General features: G+C 38.8%; 1 protein-coding gene and 1 pseudogene across 51 annotated transcripts in view; one reads left to right on the plus strand and one right to left on the minus strand.

Annotated features, from left to right (window-relative positions):
- Ccdc7a (coiled-coil domain containing 7A) overlaps positions 1-26,750 on the minus strand; it is a 410,765-nt gene that overhangs the window by 354,571 nt on the left and 29,444 nt on the right. For 47 of the 51 annotated variants that reach the window (XM_063278211.1, XM_063278233.1, XM_063278210.1 and 44 more), the window contains 6 exons: positions 25,266-25,349; positions 21,642-21,662; positions 21,354-21,386; positions 20,532-20,683; positions 10,612-10,673; positions 9,231-9,287 (listed from right to left, as the gene is read on the minus strand). In XM_063278211.1, coding sequence (XP_063134281.1) covers positions 9,231-9,287; positions 10,612-10,673; positions 20,532-20,683; positions 21,354-21,386; positions 21,642-21,662; positions 25,266-25,349 — 409 coding nt within the window. The remainder of the gene's footprint in view (positions 1-9,230; positions 9,288-10,611; positions 10,674-20,531; positions 20,684-21,353; positions 21,387-21,641; positions 21,663-25,265; positions 25,350-26,750) is intronic. The other 4 variants (XM_063278219.1, XM_063278227.1, XM_063278225.1 and 1 more) reach the window with 4 other exon arrangements.
- Positions 18,423-18,543, plus strand: LOC120098698 (small nucleolar RNA SNORA17; annotated as a pseudogene).

Genomic DNA, 26,750 nt, shown 5'->3' on the forward strand with positions numbered 1-26,750 from the left:
TGCGGGACAGACCACCAATACTGCCCACCCCTGCCCACATCCCTGGCCCAAGAGGAAACTGTATAGGGCCTCTGGGAACCGGAAGATAGGGGCACTGGACCTGCAGGTCCCCTGTGCCCCAGACACCGCCAGAACCTGAGGGGACCGGATCAACAGATCTCTGCACTCAAATCCCGTGGGAGGGAAAGGTAAACCTTCAGAGAGGCAGACACGCCTGGGAAGCCAGAAGAGACTACAATCTGCCCACATTTCTGACTCCAGAGGAAAACACCAAACGCCACCAGGGACCGTGGTGCACGGGGGTTCCCGGAAAAGGCGGCACAGGTCCTCCTGGTTGCTGCCCTCAAAGAGAGCTCATAATCAACACCCCATGAGCAAACTTGAGCCTCGGGAGCACAGGTAAGACCAAGTTTTCTGCTCCAAGTGACCTGCCTGGTGAACTCAGGACACAGGCCCACAGGAACAGCAGAAGACCTGTAGACAGGAAAAATTACACGCCCGAAAGCAGAACACACTGTTTGCATAACTGGCTGGAAGAAAACAGGAAAACAGGTCTACAGCACTCCTGACACACAGGCTTGTAGGACAGACTAGCCACTGTCAGAAATAGCACAAAGTAACACCAGAGATGATCTGATGGCGAGAGGCAAGTGAAGGAACCCAAGCAACAGAAACCAAGACTACATGGCAACATCGGAGCCCAATTCTCCCACAAAAGCAAACACTGAATATCCACACACACCAGAAAATCAAGACCTAGATTTAAAACCATATTTTATCATGATGCTGGAGGACTTCAAGAAAGACATGAAGAACTCCCTCAGAGAAACGCAAGGAAAACATAAAAAAGTAGAAGCCTACAGAGAGGAATCACAAAAATCCCTGAAAGAATTCCAGGAAAACACAATCAAACAGTTGAAGGAATTAAAATTGGAAATAGAAGCAATAAGAAAGAACACAGGGAAACAATCCTGGATATAGAAAACCAAAGGAAGAGACAAGGAGCCATAGATACAAGCATCACCAACAGATTGCAAGAGATAGAAGAGAGAATCTCAGGAGCAGAAGATTCCATTGAAATCATCGACACAATGGTCAAAGATAATGTAAAACGAAAAAAGCTACTGGACCAAAACATAAAGGAAATCCAGGACTCAATGAGAAGATCAAACCTAATAATAGGTATAGAAGAGAGTGAAGACTCCCAGCTCAAAGGACCAGTAAATATCTTCAAGAAAATCATAGAAGAAAACTTCCCTAACCAAAAGAAAGAGATGCCCATAAACATATAAGAAGCCTACAGTACTCCAAATAGATTGGACAAGAAAAGAAACACCTCCCATCGCATAATAGTCAAAACGCCAAATGCAAAAAACAAAGAAAGTATATTAAAAGCAGTAAGGGAAAAAGGTCAAGTAACATATAAAGGCAGGCCTATCAGAATCACACCAAAGACTATGAAAACCAGAAGATCCTGGACAGATGTCATACAGACCCTAAGAGAACACAAAGGCCAGCCCAGGTTACTGTATCCTGCAAAACTCTCAATTAACATAGATGGAGAAACCAAGATACTCCATGACAAAACCAAATTTACACAATATCTTTCTACAAATCCAGCCCTACAAAGGATAATAAATGGTAAAGCCCAACAAAAGGAGGCAAGCTACACCCTAGAAAAAGCAAGAAACTAATCGTCTTGGCAACAAAACAAAGAGAAGACAAGCACACAAACATAACCTCGATTCCAAATATGAATATAGCAGGAAGCAAAAATCACTGTTCCTTAATATCCCTCAACATCAATGGACTCAACTCCCCAATAAAAAGACATAGATTAACAAACTGGATACGTAATGAGGACCCTGCATTCTGCTACCTACAGAAAACACACCTCAGAGACAAAGACAAACACTACCTCAGCGTGAAAACCTGGAAAACAACTTTCCAAGCAAATGGTTTGAAGAAGCAAGTTGGAGTAGCCATTCTAATATCAAATAAAATCAATTTTCAACTAAAAGTCATCAAAAAAGATAAGGAAAGATAGTTCATTTTTGTCAAAGGAAAAAATCCACCAAGATGAACTCTCAATCCTAAATATCTATGCTCCAAATGCAAGGGCACCGACATACATAAAAGAAACCTTATTAAAGCTCAAAACACACATTGCACCTCACACGATAATAGTAGGAGATTTCAACACCCCACTCTCATCAATGGACAGATCATGGAAACAGACATTAAACAGAGACATAGACAAGCTAAGAGAAGTCATGAACCAAATGGACTTAACAGATATTTATAGAACATTCTATCCTAAAACAAAAGGATATACACTCTTCTCAGCACCTCATTGTACTTTCTCTAAAATTGACCACACAATTGGTCATAAAAAAGTCCTCAACAGATACAGAAAGATAGAAATAATCCCATGCATCCTATCAGACCACCACATGCTAAAGCTGGTCTTCAATAACAATAAGGGAAGAATGCCCACATATACATGGAAGTTGAAGAATGCTCTACTCAATGATAACCTGGTCAAGGAAGAAATAAAGAAAGAAATTAAAGACTTCTTAGAATTTAATGAAAATGAAGGTACAACATACCCAAACTTATGGGACACAATGAAACCTGTGCTAAGAGGAAAACTCATACCTCTGAGTGCCTGCAGAAAGAAACGGGAAAGATCATAGGTCACCAGCTTGACAGCACACCTAAAAGTCTAGAAAAAAAAGAAGCAAATACACCCAGGAGGAGTAGAAGGCAGGAAATAATCAAACTCAGAGCTGAAATCAACCAAGTAGAAACAAAAAGGACCATAGAAAGAATCAACAGAACCAAAAGTTGGTGCTTTGAGAAAATCAACAAGATAGATAAACCCTTAGCCAGACTAACAAGAGGACACAGAGAGTGTGTCCAAATTAACAAAATCAGAAACGAAAAGGGAGACATAGCTACAGAATCAGAGGAAATTCAAAGAATCATCAGATCCTACTACAAAAGCCTATATTCAACAAAACTTGAAAATCTGCAAGAAATGGACAATTTCCTAGACAGATACCAGGTATCGAAGTTAAATCAGGAACAGATAAACCATTTAAACAACCCCATAACTCCGAAAGAAATAGAAGCAGTCATTAAAGGTCTCCCAACAAAAAGAGCCCAGGTCCAGACGGATGTACTGCAGAATTCTATCAGACCTTCATAGAAGACCTCACACCAATACTGTCCAAACTATTCCACAAAATTGAAACGGATGGAGCACTACCGAATTCCTTCTATGAAGTCCCAATTACTCTTATACCTAAACCACACAAAGACCCAACAAAGAAAGAGAACTTCAGACCAATTTCCCTTATGAATATCGACGCAAAAATACTCAATAAAATTCTGGCAAACCGAATCCAAGAGCACAACAAAACAATCATCCACCATGATTAAGTAGGCTTCATCCCAGGCATGCAGGGATGGTTTAATATATGGGAAACCATCAGCGTGATCCATTATATAAACAAACTGAAAGAACAAAACCACATGATCATTTCATTAGATGCTGAGAAAGCATTTGACAAAATCCAACACCCTATCATGATAAAATACCTGGAAAGAATAGGAATTCAAGGCCCATACCTAAACATAGTAAAAAGCCATATACAGCAAACCAGTTGCTAACATTAAACTAAATGGAGAGAAACTTGAAGCAATCCCACTAAAATCAGAGACTAGACAAGGCTGCCCACTCTTTCCCCACTTATTCAATATAGTTCTTGAAGTTCTAGCCAGAGCAATCAGACAACAAATGGAGAACAAAGGGATACAGATTGGAAAAGAAGAAGTCAAAATATCACTATTTGCAGATATGATAGTATATATAAGTGATCCTAAAAGTTCCACCAGAGAACTACTAAACATGATAAACACCTTCAGCAAGTGGCTAGGTATAAAATTAACTCAAATAAATCAGTAGCCTTCCTCTACACGAAAGAGAAACAAGCCGAGAAAGAAATTAGGGAAACGACACCCTTCATAATAGACCCAAATAATATAAAATACCTCGGTGTGACTTTAACCAAGCAAATAAAATATTTGTATGATAAGAACTTCAAGCCTCTGAAGAAAAATTGAAGAAGACCTCATAAGATGGAAAGATCTCCCATGCTCATGGATTGGCAGGATTAATATAGAAAAAATGGCCATTTTACCAAAAGCGATCTACAGATTCAATGCAATCCCCATCAAAATATCAATCCAATTCTTCAGAGAGTTAGACAGAACAATTTGCAAATTCATCTGGAATAACAAAAAACCCAGGATAGCTAAAACTATCCTCGACAATAAAAGGACTTCAGGGGGAATCACTATCCCTGAACTCAAGCAGTATTACAGAGCAATAGTGATTAAAACTGCATGGTATTTGTACAGAGACAGACAGGTAGACCAATGGAATAGAATTGAAGACCCACACACCTATGGTCACTTGATTTTTGACTAAGGAGCCAAAATCATCCAATGGAAAAAAGATAGCATTTTCAGTAAATGGTGCTGGTCCAACTGGAGTTCAACATGTAGAAGAATGCAGATCGATCCATGCTTATCACCCTGTACAAAGCTTAAGTCCAAGTGGATCAAGGACCTCCACATCAAACCAGATACACTCAAACTAATAGAAGAAAAAGTGGGGAAGCATCTCGAACACATGGAGAAAATTTCCTGAACAAAACACCAATGGTTTATGCTCTAAGATCAAGAATCGACAAATGAGACCTCATAAAACTGCAAAGCTTCTGTAAGGCAAAGGACACTATCAACAGGACAAAATGGCAACCAACAGATTGGGAAAAGATCTTTACCAATCCTACAACAGATAGAGGCCTTATATCCAAAATATACAAAGAACTCAAGAAGTTAGACCGCAGGGAAACAAATAACCCTATTAAAAATGGGGTCCAGAGCTAAACAAAGACTTCACAGCTGAGGAATGCTGAATGGCTGAGAAACACCTAAAGAAATGTTCAACATCTTTAGTCATAAGGGAAATGCAAATCAAAACAACCGTGAGATTTCACCTCACACCAGTGAGAATGGCTAACATCAAAAACTCAGGTGACAGCAAATGCTGGCAAGGATGTGGAGAAAGAGGAACACTCCTCCATTGTTGGTGGGATTGCAGACTGGTAAAACCATTCTGGAAATCAGTCTGGAGGTTCCTCAGAAAATTGGACATTGAATTACCTGAGGACCCAGCTATACCTCTCTTGGGCATATACCCAAAAGATGCCCCAACATATAAAAAAGACACATGCTCCACTATGTTCATAGCAGCCTTATTTATAATAGCCAGAAGCTGGAAAGAACCCAGATGCCCTTCAACAGAGGAATGGATACAGAAAATGTGGTACATCTACACCATGGAATATTACTCAGATATCGAAAACAATGACTTTATGAAATCCGTAGGCAAATGGTTGGAACTGGAAAATATCCTGAGTGAGGTACCCCAATCACAGAAAAACATACATGGTATGCACTCATTGATGAGTGGCTATTAGCCCAAATGCTTGATGTACCCTAGATGCACAGAACACATGAAACTCAAGAAGGATGACCAAAATGTGAATGCTTCACTCCTTCTTTAAAAGGGGAACAAGAATACCCTTGGCAGGGAATAGGGAGGCAAAGATTAAAACAGAGGCAGAAGGAACACCCATTCAGAGCCTGCCCTTCATGTGGTCCATACATATACAGCCACCCAATTAGACAAGATGGATGAAGCAAAGAAGTGCAGGCCGACAGGAACCGGATGTGAATCTCTCCTGAGAGACATAGCCATAATACAGCAAACACAGAGGCGAATGCCAGCAGCAAACCACTGAACTGAGAACGGGACCCCCGTTGAAGGAATCAGAGAAAGAACTGGAAGAGCTTGAAGGGGCTCGAGACCCCATATGAACAACAATGCCAACCAACCAGAGCTTCCAGGGACTAAGCCACTACCCAAAGACTATACATGGACTGACCCTGGGCTCCAACCTCATAGGTAGCAGTGAATAGCCTAGTAAGAGCACCAGTGGAAGGGGAAGCCCTGGGTCCTGCCAAGACTGAACCCCCAGTGAACGTGATTGTTGGGGGGAGGGCGGTAATGGGGGGAGGATGGGGAGGCAACACCCATATAGAAGGGAAGGGGGAGGTTTAGGGGGATGTTGGCCCTGAAACCGAGAAAGGGAATAACATTCGAAATGTAAATAAGAAATACTCAAGTTAATAAAGAAAAAAAGGGAAGAAAATGTGGATATCTTGTTGAAAACAATCTATAGATTCAATGCAATCCCCATCAAAATTCCAACTGAATTTTCCATACAGTTAGAAAGAGCAATTTGCAAATTCATTTTGAATAACAGAAAACCGAGGATAGCAAAAGCTATCCTCATCAATAAAAAACTTTCGGGAGAATCACCATCCCTAACCTCCAGCTGTTACAGATCAATAGTGATAAAAAGCTATATGGTATTGGTACAGAGACCAGGTAGATCAAGGGAATATAACTGAAAACCCAGAAATGAACGCACACAACTAATATCACTTGATCTTAGACAAAAGAGCTAATGCCATCCAAGAGAAAAAAGACATCATTTTCAACAAAGGGTGCTGGTTCAACTGGAGGTCAGCATGTAGATGAATGCAAATCAATCCATTCTTACCATCCTGTATAAAGCTCAAGTCCAAGTGGATCAAGGACCTCCACATAAAACCAGATACACTCAAACTAATAGAACGAAATTGTGGAAGAGTTTCAAAAAACATGGGCACAGGGGGAAATTTCCCTAACAGAACACCAATGGCTTATGCTCTAAGATCATGAATCGACAAATGCAACCTCATAAAATTGGAAAGCTTCTGTAAGGCAAAAGACACTATCAATAGGACAAAACGGCAACCAACAGATTGGGAAAAGATCTTTACCAATCCTACATCAATAGAGGGCTAATATTCAATATATACAAAGAACTTAAGAAGTTAGAGTTCAGAGAACCAAATAACCCTATTAAAAATGGGGTACAGAGCTAAGCAAAGAATTCTCAACTGAGGAATAACGAATGGCCAAGAAGCACCTAAAGAAGTGTTCAACATCCTTAGAAATCAGGGAAATGCAAATCAAAACAGCTCTTTGCTTCCACCTCATACCGGTCAGAATAACTAAGATAAAAAACTCAGGTGACAACAGTTGTTGGCAAAGATGTGGAGAAAGAGGAACACTCCCATTGTTGGTGGGATTTTGAGGTCATACAACCACTCTAAAAACCCATCAGGTAGTACCATAGCACTACCTGAGAACCCAGCTATACCACTCCTGGGCGTATACTCAAAAGATGCTCCAACATATAACAAGGACACATGCTCCACTATGTTCATAGCAGGCTTGTTTATAATAAGCAGAAGCTAGAAAGAACTCAGATGTCCTTCAACAGAGAAATGGATACAGAAAATGTTGTACATTTACACAATGGAGTACAACTCAGCTATTAAAAACAATGAGTTCATGAAATTCTTACACAAATGGATGAAATTAGAAAGCATCACCCTGAGTGAGGTAACCCAGTCATAAAAGAAGACAGATAGTGTGCATTCACTGACAAGTGGATGTTAGTTGAAATGCTTGGAATATCCACAGACCATATGAACCTCAAGAAGAAGGAAGACCAAAGTGTGGATGCTTCAGTCCATTTTAGAAGGAGAAACAAAATACTCAAGGGAGGAAATAGAGACAAAGTATGGAGTAGAGACTGAAGGAAAGGCCATTTAGACACTGCCCTGACTGGGGATCCATCTCATATACAAACACCAAACCCAGACAATATTGGGGATGTCAAAAAGTGCTCGCTGACAAAAGATTGATACACTTGTATCCTGAGAGGTTCTGTCAGAGCCTGACAAATACAGAAACAGATGCTCGTAGTCAACCACCGACTGAGCATGTGGTCCTGAATGGAGGAGTTAGAGAAAGAACTGAAGGAGCTAAAAGGGTTTACAACCCAAAGGAAGAACAACAATATCAACTAACCAGACCCAACCTCAAATCTCCCAGGGACTAAACCACCAACCAAAGAGTACACGTGGAGTGACCCATGGCTCTAGCCACACATGTAGCAGAGGATGGCATTGTACAACATCAATGGGAGGAGAGGTCCTTGGTCCTGGGAAGGCTCGAACATTTAGTGTAAGGCAGGGAGGTGGGAGTGGGTTGGTGGGTGTGTGGGGGAGCACCCTCAAGAAGCAGGGGGGAGGAAGTATGGGATGGGGGGTTTCCAGAGGGAAAACCTGGAAAGAGAACAGAATTTGAAATGTAAATAAATAAAATATCCATTTTTTTAAAAAAAGGAAGCCTACAGGACTGCAGATCTGCACTGTGTACACATCACACTACAACCCAAGCTTCAATGCCGAGGACTCAAACATAAAAGCTGCTACCAAATCATACAAGTTAACAACCCAACGATCTGATGCAACTTCTATTGCAAGAGACAAACTTGGTGCCACCCTGACAAAACCTGCAATGCAGACATCAGAGCTTCAGATGTAGCAGGAAGATCTCCACTGAGGTTGCTGAGAAAGCAGTAGCTAGAATACAGCAGCAGCTGGCTCTCACAGACCCAGCTAGCCCATAAGAACCTGTGGTACAGAAGCCAAATCTGTGTAAATGTCATAGATGCTTCAATGCTGGTGCTACTGTCATTATGTTCATATTGCAAGTTATATTTCTTACCAACACCTATCTTCCTACTACAATTTCCCTTGGGTGAGAAATACACACACACACACACACACACACACACACACACACACACACACACACACACACACATACACACAAATTCAAACAGACTTTGCTACCAAAAAACACAATAGGTCCCCATGCAGGTGCTTGTATACTGCATATGAAGACTCCTGAAATCATCACTAGTACAGACTACAAAAAGAGCTCCAAAGACAGTGAGCTGTTGTTTGAAGCCAACCTGGGATACCTGACACTCTCTCTTAAACACAAACAAATAAACAAACAGAACAGACCAAACCTTGAAAAAAAGCATCAAGAATGCAGAGGTTTTTTAACTATGGTGGTCTGAAGGAGAATGTTCCCACAGGCTCATGTACATGCACACTTGGTCCTCGGTTGGTGGTAGTAACTGGGAGGTGTTAATGTGATGAGATTTAAATGAATGGCTGCTTACCTGACTCAGTTTCAGAAACAATTTGAAATTCTATATCTGAATGGGATTTTATGAACTCTGAAATAAATACAAGAATTCACCATTTTATATTTTATATACAATTCATCCACTAATTGGGTTCATAGTCTACATTATTAATTTTAATGTGTCACCCAAAGGAAAGACAAAAACAACAGCTTCTAATACCAAACACTTGCAATCAGGCACATTAGCTGTGATGTCTGAATGAACGCGGATAATAGCCACCTACTGATACATCATTTTCCCTCTAAAACATGCTTTTCTCTTTCTTGTGTGACACCAGGGATCAGGCCCAGGTCTTGGTGGATAGGCAGGTGCTCCACAACTGTGCCACACCCTCCCACTACTTGTTTTTCCTTCTATTCATCCCTATTGGTTGAAAGTAACGTGAGTATCCCATCACCTTTCCTTTGCCTTCAACCATCAAGTTTTGTCAATTGTATGAGGTAAAAAGATTCTAAACTGTGCATTTCACTTTCTTTCATTAGCGATCTAAGTTGTATTGATTACACATTTAAGCTGCATTGTCATTTCAGTATAAAAGATCTTTAACAATTCCCTGTTTAGTACTAAAAGTGTCCAAAGGCTTTCGTCCTCCAAGATGGCCTGTCAAATTAGTGCTGCCTATCTTCTCACATTCTATTTTTCCAGTTTTAATTCTCAAGTCAATGCTGGTTTTTCATCTTATTGCCATCTCAAATGGCCAATATTTTCCTCCTTCACTCAAATAAGCCCTATTCATCTTTTAAGGTTGCACAGTATTTCTAACTTTCCTGAGAGGAAACGATTTGTAGAATACATCAACTTCAGGTATTACCACACATTTGAATGGTCCATAATGTGTTCTTTCCTTGAAATCTCTAAACTTTATGGAAGCAACAACCAAGTCATAACAACATTCATCTTTTACAAATATTTGTTTTATGTGTTTGAATGTTTTGCCTGCTTGTGCCCTCTATGTGTGCAATGCCTGTGTTAGGGTTGGTCTGTGGTTGTTGTGCATTCAAATGTTAAAAACTGACTCCCAAGACCTGGTTGCCCACAACAAGGACTCACATGTACCAAGTGATGCTATGTCATCTTGCTTCATGAGTTAATAAGTCAATAAAAGTCTAAGTTCTTTGATTGGGCAGTAGACAAAGGTAGGTGGGTTTTCAATTACCTCAGTCAGGGTGGCAGATAGACAAGAGAGAGGAAGAAAGTACACACAAAAGGGGGAAATCACTATGAGAGGAGATGGACCATAAGCAAGTGGCCAGGGGAAACAGCAAGTAATAAGGGACTTATCGAAGGGATGTAAGTTAAAATTAAAAAAATATATTTACGAAACTATAAAGATTAAGCACTTATAAAATATTACCTTCAATTTGCTTTTCTATAAGTTGATAATTTTTCAATGATTCTGATACAGTTGCTTTATCCCTGTTAAGAGTGCCAATAAAGAAAACATATCTTCATATACATTCAGAGTTAAGTTACATGCTTAAAGAACTGTAATTTACAGACTAGACATATGAAGTTTGTTAATTAAAAGTTAGCATATCAGTTATCTGTCACTCAGTACTAAGATAAATTCTGTCCTATAATAAAAAGCACAAATTCTATAAGTTGTGTATTCCAAGAATGTAACTAAGTACACCAATAACATTTAGAACTAGAATAACTAAAACAAATCAGTAGAAACTGCTAGTACATTATCACTTGGTCTAGAGCTAAGACCACAAGCCCGAGAGTGAGACAACCTGCTCCAAACCTGTAACTATATGGCCTGGAGCCACCTTCTGTGCCTCTCTCTGCTCCAGGGTCCTCATCTGTTAAAACTTACACGTACTAATGCCTTTCTCATAAAGTAGTTACAGGTCTCCCAGGATTTTCTAGAAAAATACCTTGTACAAGAAGACACTTAAATATCAAATATAAATATTAATATGTGGTTCTAAAATATTCCTGCCTACAAACAAGAAGCTCAAATACATTTATAGAAGCCTCTACACTGGCATATTTTATTATGTACATTATTAAGTAGTGACACAGTAATATTCTCTCCATTCCTGTAAGTCAAGTCAACAATATATCAAAAGCACATGAAGAGATTGCATACTGAGTATTATCTTCTTCCCAGTATAAGTAGTTTTTCTTTTAATAATACAAAAGTGCTGTATACATACTTGATGAAAACCAGTATAAGTACAATTCTAGATGTGGTTTGATAACTTTTAAATAAGTATTGAGTTTGCAACTATGACCCATTTGAACAAACTCAGACATACCAGACCCAGAAACACAATGTTCTGTCTCATGTGTGGTTTCTAGCTACAAATCTTCATATGTGAGCAGACAGCGTGGAGTAACAACTAACACGAGAAGAGTCTAAAAGAACCCTAGGCATGGTAGGAAGGGAGTGAGAAGAAATAGCAGGACACAGGTGATATGAAACAGGAAATGAGAAAACACTGAAGGGCTTCAACTAGGGTGGAGGGGCAGGAGGGAAATGCAGATGGAGAAAGACAGATGCAGAACTGTTACCCGTAAGATTGTTTGATAAAGCCTCAAGGAATCATTATTTTATATTTATCTAAAATCTTACAAAACTCATATAAGTATATATGTATACACTATCTATCAATCATCTATCAATCATCTATTTATTTAACTACCTTCCAATCTACCTATCAGGAAGTTATGCCACTTGGGTGACAATGATCCCCACAAAACCATCGACTAATGGAGACCCCAGTACCAGGCATGAAAATCACTCGTTTAATAGTTGCTCAGGGTAGTTTGAGTGACTCCTAAAGCAGTAGAGACTGTCTATAGCCTTTGGTTACTTCTTGGAGTTGACGGTAGACACCTATTGCTGAAGAAATGCCATACTGCAGACAGACACAGGTCTCAAATGGTTTGAGCTGTATCTGATCTGAAAGCTTCCTTCTTGCAATCTAGCTTATAGTACCAGAAAATACTTTACACGCTTCCCAGCAAAAAAAGCAATTGAACAATTGAACCACAACAATGAAAAATATACCAAGAAATCTGTAACAATGCAATAATGATATCCACGTGTTGGTAACCAGCAGCTGTCTAACTCAGCATAAAGCCCATTCAACAGTAAGGAAATCAAGCCCTGTCAGAGAACAGCTTTAACATCCAGCAGAACAGAGAGAACCAGAAAAATGGCTGGACTGAAAGCTGGTGGTAATTAACACTCTTAAACTATTCTGGGACCAGAGCTGATGGCTTCTTGCAATTGACTCCTGCTGATAGCAGCAGGGGTCTAGAATAGCAAAGTTAGCTCCTTACAGCCAGTACTTTCTATGACTAGAAACTCTGAAGTCTTTCAACTCTTTAGGTAAAAAAGAAAAGGAAAAGAGAAAAATCACACACACACACACACACACACACACACACACACACACACACACACACGCACGCACAGCGTGTGCAAAAGCGCATGCATGCATGCTGGATGAAAATGAAAAGAGTCACTGAACTGAGTACAGGACTCCCTTAGAGGAAGGATCAAAAGAGCCTGCAACCCCATAAGAGCAACAATGCCAACCAACCATCACTTCCAGGGACTAAACCACTACCGAAAGACTATACCTGGACTGACCCTTGTTGGTGCACCAGTGGAAGGGGAAGGGTCCTGCCAAGGTTGGACGCCCAGTACAGGGGAATGTCAGGGGGGAGGGGAACTTATGGAAAGGAAACCGGGAAAGGGAATAAAATTTGAAATGTAAATAAATATATCTAATAAAAAATAAAATTTCCAAAATGAAATAAAAACAAAAAAAGAAAGAAAATGAAAAGAGTTCATTCTTTTATTTTTACTTTCAGCCTTTTATAGCTTCACTGATGAAAGTTCTCTATGTAAGAATTTACCTCACAGATAAAATGTTCCATAAGAAGTCACAGCAGGAAAACTGATTACATGGTTTTCTAAACATTTTTATATTTCATAAGTTCATAGTAAGTTTAAAGTAATAGTCCATGTCATAGGTTGATAGGCTTTAAGGAGTTACAGCAGAATTGTTTACATGTCTTTCCACTAAGAGGCATTTCTGACTACTCATCCCGTATTTTTTTTTTATTATTAACTTGAGTATTTCTTATATACATTTCGAGTGTTATTCCCTTTTCCCGGTTTCCGGGCAAATATCCCCCTCCCCCTCCCCTTCTTTATGGGTGTTCCCCTCCCCATCCTCTCCCCATTGCCGCCCTCCCCCCCAACAATCTAGTTCACTGGGGGTTCAGTCTTAGAAGGACCCAGGGCTTCCCCTTCCACTGGTGCTCTTACTAGGATATGCATTGCTACCTATGAGGTCAGAGTCCAGGGTCAGTCCATGTATAGTCTTTGGGTAGTGGCTTAGTCCCTGGAAGCTCTGGTTGGTTGGCATTGTTGTTCATATGGGGTCTCGAGCCCCTTCAAGCTCTTCCAGTTCTTTCTCTGATTCCTTCAACGGGGGTCCCGTTCTCAGTTCAGTGGTTTGCTGCTGGCATTCGCCTCTGTGTTTGCTGTATTCTGGCTGTGTCTCTCAGGAGCGATCTACATCCGGCTCCTGTCAGCCTGCACTTCTTTGCTTCATCCATCTTGTCTAATTGGATGCTGTATATGTAGGGGCCACATGTGGGGCAGGCTCTGAATGGGTGTTCCTTCTGCCTCTGTTTTAATCTTTGCCTCCCTATTCCCTGCCAAGGGTATTCTTGTTCCCCTTTTAAAGGAGTGAAGCATTCACATTTTGATCATCCGTCTTGAGTTTCATGTGTTCTAGGCATCTAGGGTAATTCAAGCATTTGGGCTAATAGCCACTTATCAATGAGTGCATACCATGTGTGTTTTTCTGTGATTGGGTTAGCTCACTCAGGATGATATTTTCCAGTTCCAACCATTTGCCTATGAATTTCATAAAGTCATTGTTTTTGATAGCTGAGTAATATTTCATTGTGTAGATGTACCACATTTTCTGTATCCATTCCTCTGTTGAAGGGCATCTGGGTTCTTTCCAGCTTCTGGCTATTATAAATAAGGCTGCGATGAACATAGTGGAGCAGGTGTCTTTTTTATATGTTGGGGCATCTTTTGGGTATATGCCCAAGAGAGGTATAGCTGGATCCTCAGGCAGTTCAATGTCCAATTTTCTGAGGAACCTCCAGACTGATTTCCAGAATGGTTGTACCAGTCTGCAATCCCACCAACAATGGAGGAGTGTTCTTCTTTCTCCGCATCCTCGCCAGCATCTGCTGTCACCTGAGTTTCTGTTTTTTTTTTAAACCCACAAGTTTATCATACATTTAAACCAATAGTTTTTCTATTTAAATTTCTATTGTTATCCCCGTTCCTGGTTTCCATCAATAAACCTCCTATCCTATCACCCATTCCCCTTCTTCTATGAGGGTGTTCCCCCTCCCCAACCATCTATTCCTTCCAGCCTCCTCGCCCTGACATTCCCCTACACTGGTGGTGGTGGTGGTGGGGTGGTCCAGCCTTGGCAGGCTCAAGGGCTTCTCCTCCTGTTGGTAGGCAACAAGGCCATCCTCTGCTACATATGCAGCTGGAGCCATGGATCTGTACATGATTGGTTGGTATTGTTCTTATGGAGTTGCAAGCCCCTTCAACTCCTTCAATCCTTTCTCTAACTCCTCCAATGGGGACCTGTTCCCAGATAAATGGTTTGCTGCTAGCATTCGCCTCTGTATTTGTCATAACCTGGCAGAGCCAAACAGGAGACAGCTATATCAGGCTCTTGTCAGCATGGACTTCTTGGCATCAGCAATATTGTCTGGGTTTTGTGGCTTTATGTATAAGGGCTGGATCATCAGATGGGGCAGGCTCTGAAGGGCCATTCCTTTAGTCTCTGCTCCAAACTGAGCATAGGCAAACTCCATATCGCCTCCTATGAATATTTTGTTCCCTCTTCTAAGAAGGACTGAAGCATCCACACTCTGGTTGTCCTTCTTGAGCTTCATGTAGTCTGTGAATTGCATCTTGGGTAATTTGTTTTGAGCTAATATCTACTTATCAGTTAGTGCATGCCAAGTGTGTTTTTTTGTGATTGGGTTACCTCACTCAGGATGATATTATCTAGTTCAATCCATTTGCCTCTGAATTTCATGAAGTCATTGTTTTCAATAGCTGAGTAGTGCTCCATTGTGTAGATGTACCACACTTTCTGTATCCATTCCTTTGTTGAGGGACATTTGGGTTCTTTCCAGCTTCTGGCTATTATAAATAAGGCTGCTGTGAACATAGTGGAGCATGAGTCTTTGCTGTATGTTAGAGCATGTTTTGGGTATATGCCCAGGAGTGGTATAGCTGGATCCTCAGGTAGTACAATGTCCAATTTTCTGAGGAACCTCCAGACTGAATTCCAGAGTGGTTGAACCAGCTTGCAATCCCACCAACAAATGGAGGAGTGTTCCTCTTTCTCCACATCATCCCCAGCATCTCTTGTCACCTGAGTTTTGGTCTTAGCCATTCTGACTGGCCTGAGGTGGAATCTCAGGGTTGTTTTGATTTGCATTTCCCTGATGACTAAGGATGTTGAACATTTCTTTAGGTGTTTCCCAGCCATTCTATATTCCTCAGCTGAGAATTCTTTGTTTAGTTCTGGACCCCATTTTTAATAGGGTTATTTGTCTCCCTGCAGTCTAACTTCTTTAGTTCTTTGTATATTTTGGATATAAGCCCTCTATCTGTTGTAGGATTGGTAAAGATCTTTTCCCAATCTGTTGGTTGCCGTTATGTCCTAATGACAGTGTCCTTACCTTACAGAAGCTTTGCAGTTTTATGAGATCCCATTTGTCGATTCTTGATCTTAGAGCATAAGCCATTGGTGTTCTCTGTTCAGGGAAATTTCTCCAGTGCTCATGTGTTTAAGGCTCTTCCCCACTTTTTCTTCTATTAGTTTGAATGTATCTGGTTTTATGTGAAGGTCCTTGATCTACTTGGACTTGAGCTTTATACAGGATGGTAAGAATGGATTGATTTGCATTCATCTACATCCTGGCCTCCAGTTGAACCAGCACCCTTTGTTGAAAATGCTTCCCCCCCCCCTCCCCTGGATGGCATTAGCTCCTTTGTCTAAGATCAAGTGATTTTAGTTGTATGTGGATCATTTCTAGGTTTTCAGTTCTATTCCATTGATCTACCTGCCTGTCTCTGTACCAATACCATACAGTTTTTATCACTATTGCTCTGCAATACAGCTGGAGGTTAGGGATGGTGATTCTCCCAGAAGTTCTTTTATTGTTGAGGATAGTTTTTGCTATCCCAGGTTTTTTGTTATTCAAAATGAAATTGCAAATTGCTCTTTCTAACTCTATGAAGAATGGACTTGGGATTCTGGTGGGGATTGCATTGAATCTGTACATTGCTTTTGGCAAAATGGCCATTTTTACTATATTAATCCTGCCAGTCCATGAGCATAGAGATCTTTCCATCTTCTGAGATCTTCAATTTCTCTCTTCAGAGCCTTGAAGTTCTTGTCATACAGATCTTTCCCTTGCTTGGTAGAGTTACGCCAAGGTATTTTTTGTTATTTGCAACTATTGTGAAGGGTATCATTTCCCTACTTTCTTTCTCAGCCTGCTAATTCTTTGATTAGAGGAAGGCTAGTGATTTGTTTGAGTTAATTTTATACCCAGCCACTTTGCTGAAGTTGTTTATCAGGCTAAGTAGTTACCTGGTGGAACTTTTGGGTTCACTTAAGTATACTATCATATCATCTGCAAATAGTGATATTTTGACTTCTTCCTTTCCAATTTTTATCCCTTTGACCTCCTTTTGTTTTCTGATTTCTCTGGCTAGGACTTTGAGAACTATATTGAATAAGTACAGAGAGAATGGACAGACTTGTCTAGTCCCTGATTTTAGTGGGATTGCTTCGAGGTTCTCTCCATTTATTTTGATGTTGGCTACTGGCTTGCTTTATATGGCTTTTACTATGTTTAGGTATGGGCCTAGAATTCCTGATCTTTCCAAGAATTTTAACATGAAGGGGTGCTGAATTTTTTCAAATGTTTTCTCAGCATCTAATGAGATCATCATGTGGATTTTTCCTTTGAGTTTGTTTATATAGTAGGTTACATTGATGGATTTCTGTATATTGAACCATCCCCGCATCCATGGGATGAAGCCTACTTGATCATGATGGATGATCATTTTGATGTGTTCTTGAATTCGGTTTGCCAGAATTTTATTGAGTATTTTTGCATTGATATTCATAAGGCAAATTGGTCTCAAATTATCTTTCTTTGTTGGGTCTTTTGTGTGGTTTAGGTATAAGCATAATTGTGGCTTCATAGAAGTAATTGGGTAGTGTTCCTTCTTTTCCTATTTTGTGGAATAGTTTGGACAGTATTGGTATGTCCAAACATGCAATAGGACAGTATAGGTCTTCTATGAAGGTGTGATAGAATTCTCCATTGAACCCATCTGGTCCTGGGCTTTTTTTTTTTTGGTTGGTAGACTTAATAACTGCTTCTATTTCTTTAGGAATTATGAGACTGTTTAGGTGGTTTATCTGATCCTGATTTAACTTGGTACCAGGTATCTGTCTAGAAAACTGTCCATTTTCTAGAGATTTTCCAGTTTGGTTGAATATAGGCTTTTCTAGTAGTATCTGATGTTTTTTTAATTTTCTCAGTTTCTGTTGTTATATCTCCCTTTTTATTTCTGATTTTGTTAATTTGGATATTCTTTCTGTGCCTTCCCAATCACACTTGTCAGAAAGACGAGTAACAGAGCAATGACAAATATAAGAAGAAACACTAGCCATAAGAAGCAATCCTGGAATGAAGCTCCTGGGGCCCCACCTTTTCAGAATTCACCCATCACAACCATGCAAAATGGTAGGCTGACTCCAGGAGGCTCTCTTGCTTGCCACAGCATTCCCTGCATGGCTTTTGCCAGTACCTGGTACCAGGAACATAGCTACTGATATAATGTACCTTTAAAAAGACATGGGGGAGGGGGAGGTAATAGGGGGCTTATGGACAGGAAACTGGGAAAGGGAATAACATTTGAAATATAAATAAAGAAATATATCCGATTTAAAAAATAAAATTAAAATACCTGCAAGGAAAAAAATGAATTAAAGGTATTTTTTCATTGCAAAAAAATAAAGTGATGAAGCCCACCCCCAAAAAAAGAAAAGAAAAAAAGAAACTACCCCTACCACTACAGGATTTGCAAATGTGACTGCTGCATTAGTAACTAGCAGAGAGGAGAGAGGCTATGCCTGTGCTCAGTGTTCTGACATGTGAACATCTGAATGATTAGTAACTTAACACTTCCTGAAAAGGAAAAGCCTGAGATGATCACCAGTCCAGTGCCATGGGGCTCAGGCAGGGAGCTAGCCTGAGATGACCACCAGTCGGGCATTGCACAGGCTGTGGGAAGCAGCCCATGCCTAAGAGGATACCCTGCCTGGAGCCATAATGGACATGTGGGGTATATCACTTCTTAGACCACTCCTGAGTAAGGCTATGGGCACACAAAAAGAAATGAAAAGAAGAAGAAGGAGAAGGAGGAGGAGAAGAAGAAGAAGAAGAAGAAGAAGAAGAAGAAGAAGAAGAAGAAGAAGAAGAAGAAGAAGAAGAAGAAGAAGAAGAAGAAGAAGAAGCAGCGGCAGAACTGGAGACTTGAGGGTAATGAATAACAGCCTAACTTGAGAAGCTGGGTCTTGGCTTGTGCTGCTACTGGGTACCAGTCTGGGTACATGTCCCCGTAGCAGCAGGAATCTATTACCGACAAAGTCTAGGTGGATATCTCTGATCTGGACTTCAGTCTGGGGACATTTTGATGTCTGAGGGATGTGCAGAACTGGCCCCACCCCTTGCCTAGGCATTGGAGGAGAGCTGACCCTATGGTCACGAGAGCAGGAGGCCTGTCTCAGCTTTTTATCTGCTGCAGTGCTCTGGAAAGTAGGCCCTGCAACTCTCCTGGGCAGCACAGTAGAGCTGTCTTAGTGACAGGGTACAGTGGGTTAATGTGGGCATGGGAGAATTAAGGTTCTAGTATTGATACTATGACAGAGACCTCATACCAGACCACATGACTCATTACAACCAACATTTGCAAGCAAAAAATTTGAAGGAAATGGTATGCAGTGCGACACACTTCAGCTTCCACAAGATTTTTTTTTTCTGTTTGGGAGGAGTCTTCAGGGGTCCAGGGCAGGTATGAGGGGAGTGGGAGATAAGTGGGCTTGGGATGCATGATGTGAAATTCACAAGGTTTTTTTAAACAGAACCTATATCAGAAATTTACTAAACTTGCATAATAGCTAACTATAGTCTAAATGTTATCCTTATAATCGTAGATAAGCATAACTATACTTCTTGTCAAAAAGGCCATTTTTAATAGCAAATGGAAACCATCACAGTAATCCACAAGTGGACAAAATGCGTAGATCAACACATCATGGGCAGCCTAGCCCCAACAGATACATCTGCATCATAGCTCTTGCATCAATTGCTCAAAGAACATTTCAGGAAAGGGGGTGGAAAGATTGCAAGAACCATAATAGCTGGAAGTCTGCTGCGAAACAGTATATCCTAGAAATGGCTACATAAACAAGACTGGAGAACAAGGGCAAGCAATAACAACAGCCATGCTAATGTGGAAGGTGGAAATGTTTGCAGGGTTCCACCCCTAGACAAAGAAATACAATTTTTGACTGCCCAGAAAAGAGATAAACCCCCTTTATTAGCTGTCCAATGAGAAATGGTCAGCCCTGAAACTTTGTATAGACAAAAGCAAACTCAGCAGGTTGTAATTATGTATCTGTGCATTCATGTACATACATATATGTGTATATGTAACAATAATAAGGAAAAAGAGGCTATTAACTTGAGGGGACATGTCAGGGCACCTGGGAGGAGTTGGAGGGAAGAAAGTGGAATATGATACAGTTCTATTTTAATTAAAATATATTTTTAAAGCATTCAGAAACATGATTACAACCCAGATGTTTTAAAGATAGGACTATGCAACAGAAGTTTTAGATAATAACTACATATAGCTATTGAGTACTTAAAATGTGTTTAGTATGGCCCAGAAGCCAATTTGTTTTACTAAATTGAATCTGAATAGTCACAGGTGGCTAATGTCCATTGCACCAAATAATACCATCTCAGACTATTAAAATTTTATATCAAAAAAGTAACTAAAAATTCAGATATCATTTAGAAGTTTTTTATAAAGCAGTAACATTGACTTAGCTTACATCTGATGTTAATAACTGATTTTAATTCAATTAATCCTCATAATTCACTTACTCTTCTTTAGCCAGCATGGCCGCCTTGCGCTCTCTTAGGCGGCCTTCAATATCTTCAAATTTACGTGCCAGTTTTGCAATTTGTACAATGTTCAAAATTGATTTTCTATCTGATTGAACTTCTGCTTCTAAATTACTTTGATCTTTGCCGATCTAAAGTAACAAAATTTACCAGTTACTAAAGACCCATTTTGATCTCATGTCTTAAAAGCATTTCATTATTTCCTTTATCAAATCTGAATGACATTATCACCTAAAAATAATTTTGAACAATCCCTGAAGCTTCCTTGGAAACTATTCTTTCATGCTTTAAAGGAATATATATATTCTCTATCAAAGCAGCATTTAGCGTCCTTAAAAACAGAGACCAGTTATTCTTAGTCTAGTTTTTATAGGATTTGAAAATCTAAAATGCAAAGGATATCACTAAAGAACAGAATAAATTTTGAAAAACAATACAATTTTATGCCTGCTTATATTATGGATAGTTTTTAAATATAGGAAAATTTTTCAGTTGACAAATTCCCACCATTTTATGTAAATTTGATAAAGCAAGTAAGTGAAATTGATATTATTCTTTAGGAGAAAAAATGATCCAATAGCTACTCTTGTTACTAGATTCATGAGGAAAACTCTTATGCAAGTTACTAATAAATATTTTGCTACAAACTAATTATTTTTCAACCTAAATCAAAATATTACTTTATAATCAATGATTATGGACATCATTATTGAAACAGTTGATTTATACATAGTTTAAACTGATTTTCAAATGAGTCAAATATTTACTAATATAATTAACAGTTAAGAAGTTATGTTTTACCTCCTCCAGTTGGTTGACTTGTTGCTGAAACCACTTCATTAAAAAAAAAGGAGAAAGTTAATGAACATGTGTCTGTGACCCTGTATCTGCCAAGCACCAGTCCTAACTCACATGCATCACACAGGGTACAGAAGTGGGTAGAGTAACATACAACTGTGAGATAAACTTAAAAATATCTAGCAGCAACCAGGGAATGCTGTGATCTCAAAACCTAGATCATCTTTGCTTGATATGCATTCTTCTTTTTACTTTTAGTTACTTTAAGCTGCAATTAATTGAATCACATACCTTGTAAAGAGATTCCAACGCCTGAAAAAAAGTGTTGGATAGTATATTTAAACAAAAATGTCATGCAACACTTACAATTTTCAATATTAAATTTGCTAAAATTACTATAATTTATATTGCTGAAACAAATACAATTCTGTAGTTCCAAAGTTGTAATAACTTAATGGTTATGTTGTTTAGTCCATTTTGAATATAAAACTACATCCAAAATTAAAATTACTTTTTCACTCCATAGGACTGTATCAGGAAACTACAAAATGATTCACATCTGACATATTGTTCATAAAATTAAGTTTCCAGAAGAGAGTCATGCCTGTGTTATATATTGTAGAAGATGGTTTTAACTGATTGAAACATAAATGACAGTTGAGATGTGCAATTTCAGAGGGAAATCACCTTGGGCTATCTCAGCCTCCAAATTGCCATTTATTGTCCACCTCTGTGTGACCTAATGTTCTTGTGATTATTAGATCAATCAGTTTCCAAAGTACAGACAAGATCCATAAATTCCAGCACCTGAAACGCTAAGAATATATCAGTTAGCATCTGAAGGCTACAGCAGAGATTTCCCCACTGTGCCATAATCTGCCAACCTGATTTTCCTAGAAGAGTATTTGAAAATTGCTTGATTTATAATTTTCTTTGTTCTGTTAGTATAAAAAGTTCATGCATTATTCCAAGACTGTTTTTGAGGCCATTGTAAATATTGTTCTCCTGTTTTCTTTCTATGTATGTTATTTTTGTACAAGAAAGCAAGCTACCGATTTTTGTGTCTAAATTTTGTGTCCATTTATTTTACTGAACATATTTATGAGTAGAGGTTTATTGGTGGAATGCATGGTTTTTTTATATACAGAGTTGTATCATCTGCAAATAAGGACGCTTTGACTTCTTCCTTCCCTCGGCTACTGAATCAGATATTTAGTGGGGCCAGCATTCAGCTTGTGACTTTAAATGACTGCTTTTCATGCTGAAGTCTGAGTTGAGCTAAATTGTGCTTCATGGAGCTGGAGCTTCAAGCAACCATATGAAAAGCTTCCTGAAGAGAGGATTGCATGTTTACCCTAATTACTATACGTTGTGTGACAACACATCATGAAGAAGACAACTTATCAAAGAAAGGGTTAGAATACAAGATGACGGAGCAAAGGCATTGTGTCAGGAACAGCCTAGAGTGCACATCTTGATCTGAAAGCAACAAGAAGAGAAATCACACTGGGAATGGCCTGAGGTTTTTAAGTTTCAAAGCCACCCCTGTGACATGCTTTCTCCAACAGGGCCATAACTCCCAATGGTCCCACCAACTGCGAACCAACTTTTTAAACATGGCCTCTATGGGAGCCACTTTCATTCAAACCACATTCCACTCCAAAACCCTGAAAGATGTGTGTTCATACCATAATGCAATATTTGTTTATTTTTCAGTTTCAACACTGTTGAATAAACTCAGACTTTAATTTTAATATAGTTGAGTTAAGTAGACTTTCCTATTGTGGTTTGTATTTCCCTGTCGTTATGACTTCTATTTTGATGACCCTGGAGCTTACCAATTGGCTAGAGCAGCAAGCTCCATGGATCCATCCATCTCCATCCCTCATCCCAGTATAAGGCTTAGAGATGTGCACCAACCAGATATTATGTAGATGTTGGGGATCTACCTCAGATCCTCAAGCTTATGCAATAGGCAGGCACTTTACTTCTGGGTTCTCTGCTTGTTCTACAGGTCTATAGTTCCATGTCTGTGTGGTAAAATATTGTTTGGATTAATGAAAACTTTGAGAAAAGTTTTGAAGTATTTTTCTTCAATAAGAAACGGACCCAAAATAATGTTAGAGGTATTTAAAAAGATAAATATTTAATTGGAAAATAAAAACAAAAGTAGTAGGAACATTTGTATCAGATAAAGTAACATGCAAAGCAGAAGCCATCAAAACAAAATAGTCATAAAGAATTATGAAACAGAGGAACAAGGAAGAGAAGGGGAGGAGGAAAGAAGGGCAAAGACAAATTGAAGAGGAATTTTCTGGTTTCTATAAAACCCCAATTGTGTCATGTGATGTTTTTCTGGAAGCTGTTGTGTGGAAGAACATGTGATGTTTTGCTGAAAACAGACACTTGAGAGGGTGTGTGATATTTAGAATTTAAATAGAACCCCACGAGGAGAGGATGGTCTTGACTTGCTAGCCCCAAACAATGTTTTGCTCATCTTCAGTAGTGTTCTTGGTGTTGACTGGTCTTCACTGGTCTTTGCTGGTATTGACTTTATAGAGAGAAAGGCACCAAAGAAATTTTCCTGTTATTCTGGCAGATTCTGGCCACTTCTGTGGAGCCTTGCTGTTTCTGCTGGATTGTGCTCTGGCTACTGGTTCCCATTTGTTGTTTTCTACTGGACTAGACTGCTGGCATCTTGAAAAAGAAGAGGAAAATTGCTTCCCCCGTCCCCAGAAATGATTTCTAAACAGGTCCAGAACCCTTTTTTTCTAATAACCTTTATTTTCCTACCTTCGTTCGGTGGGCTAGAAAGAAGGTTGAAGGATTTAAGAACCCTAAATAAAGAAGGTTTTGAAAAATCTAAGGCTACAACAAATGATGTCAGTTAAACAACATTACAAATGCATTTAAATATGTATATCTTACAGAATTTAAAGTACATGATATTATGTATTATTACCTATATCATATATATTGGACAGACAACCAAATGTTTACCCTCACATATAAAGATGAGTCTATTTTTCGGTTTGTGCAAGAAAATATTACACAATAACAAGCTTTAACCAGTCCAAAATGTCTTATAAATATAGTGACCATGATATATTTTAAAACTTAAAGTATATTTGGAAATGAGCAAAATGTGATTTCATTTAAAATTTTAAAAAGTTTCATTTTTATTTTCTGTGGTTTTATCTTATGAATGTTTGCATGTATATATTACATGTGTTCCTGCAGAGGCCAGAAGAACTAGAGTTACACATGAGTATGAGTGACCATGTACCTACTGGGAACCAAGTCTGACTCTTCTGCAAGAGCAACAAATACTCTTAACCACTGAGCTGTCTTTTTTACCACACATTATATCATTTTTGAAAAATTACATATAAACACATATACACACGTGCACGTGTACACACACACCCACACACACACATATATATGCTAATAGTGTTTTTTCATACTGATAGTGATTTAGTATTATGATGATCCTTTTTTTAAAAAAACCAAACTGTTTTTTTTTTTATTTTTTCTTTTTTTCGAGCTGGGGACCGAACTCAGGGCCTAGCAAGCGCTCTACCACTGAGCTAAATCCCCAACCCCCTGTTTTTTATTTTTAAATTAACATTAATCATAATGTGATTTTGATAATACAGGTTTACTTTTAAAATGAAAATAAAATATAGAGATAATATTTATAAGAACTGTATTGATATTGTATTTAAAGAAAAATCCACAGATATAAATGGTTACATTCAAAATAAAGAAATAAAATACAAAGAATTTCTAATGACTTCTGTAATTCCCCAAAGGATTGATTCTAGGCTAACTGCCTACTAGATATTACATCATAGTTTCTATGCACAATACAAGCTCTCATAGTTTTCACCAGACAAAAGTTGGAATACATACACCACGTTCTTCCTTAACTGCTTCCTCCAGCTGAGCTGTAAATTCTGAACAGCACAACAAGAATGACTTCACATCATCACCAACCTTCCAAAAAAATTGGCAAAACAGTTACTTTCAATTTTAGAGCCCACTTGTATATCCACTTACTTCTTAATCTAATTAAATGTATTTGGAAAATATGTTGGTTTTGTGAAATTTCTGCTGCTTCAAACTTAGGTGGCAGGAAGACATGTTTCAAATGTTTTCCCAGAGAACCCTGCTAGATATGAATTGTGGAAAGAAGCATATCATGAGAGTGATGACACAGTATGTTTTCCTCATCTCATCTATACAACTGCAGAGACTCTAGCAGCCGAACATCCTACTCCTGCTTTTAAGATGGTCTAAAAAAAAAAAAGGAACTTCTGTGTTATACTGTGTATAGAATTGCACATGTTAGAATGTAATGTATGATATGGATGAGGCTCAGTGGTAGAGAAATTGTCTGGCAAACACCAACATCACAAAGATAGAAAAGAATGTGAACTACAAGTTTTGTCTTTGAATAGTCTTGCAAAATCTTTAGCCTTTCAGTGTTATCTTCTAGTAGCCAATCATCAATACAGTGCAATGATCAAATATCTTCTGGTAGATATTTCTGTATGAGAAACCCAACCCATGTTAAATAAATTTTACACACTTGTTTCCAGTTAAGATTCTCACAGAAGAAGGTTTCCACTAAAGAATAACCATTAATATATTCATAGGAACAAAACTAATGAGACATATGTATTATTCCAGCACTTGGAAGGACAAATCCAGAGATTTCAAGTTTCAGGTCAGATCAAACTCCAGAGAATATTCAAGGGAACTTAGCTTGTCTCAAAAAATTTAAGGATTATTTATGTATTTGTGTATATATGTGCCTATATGTGTGTATGCCATATTATCCAGTGGAGATCCAAGAATAGTAATGGATGTTCATGTGAGTACCAAGGATTGAACTCAGGTCATTGGGCTTGGTAGAAAGCACTTTTACCCACTGACCACTTTGCCAGACCTCAAAAAGTTAAAAAAGTAGTGGAGTGTTTCTCAACCATACTTGAGGCCAGGATTTCAACCCTTAGTATCAAAACAAACAAAACAACCCTGGAAGAATCATCCTGGAGAGTTCAAAAATAGAAAAGATCAACCAGTCACAAACATAAAGACAGTTCATCCCATTACACTATTGCATTTAATTGCCACAAACTAAAGATCAATTTGACAAAGTTTATATTTTACCTAAATTTATTCCCAGTACTGTAAACCTAGCTAACTTCCTTTAGCAGGTGAATCCCTGAACTTAGAGGAGAATGCCCTAAGTCACTTCAATTTCAAAATGCATCTAATCCATCTCCTTACATACACAAAGAGATAAAGCTCTTATTCCTCCTCAAAGAAGCTTATTTTGCAGCATATAGGAGACCATCATAAAAGCCCACAACTGACTATACTGCAAAGAAC

The sequence above is a fragment of the Rattus norvegicus genome, chromosome 19 (assembly GCF_036323735.1).
Source record: "Rattus norvegicus strain BN/NHsdMcwi chromosome 19, GRCr8, whole genome shotgun sequence".
In the NCBI taxonomy this organism is placed as follows: Eukaryota; Metazoa; Chordata; class Mammalia; order Rodentia; family Muridae; genus Rattus; species Rattus norvegicus.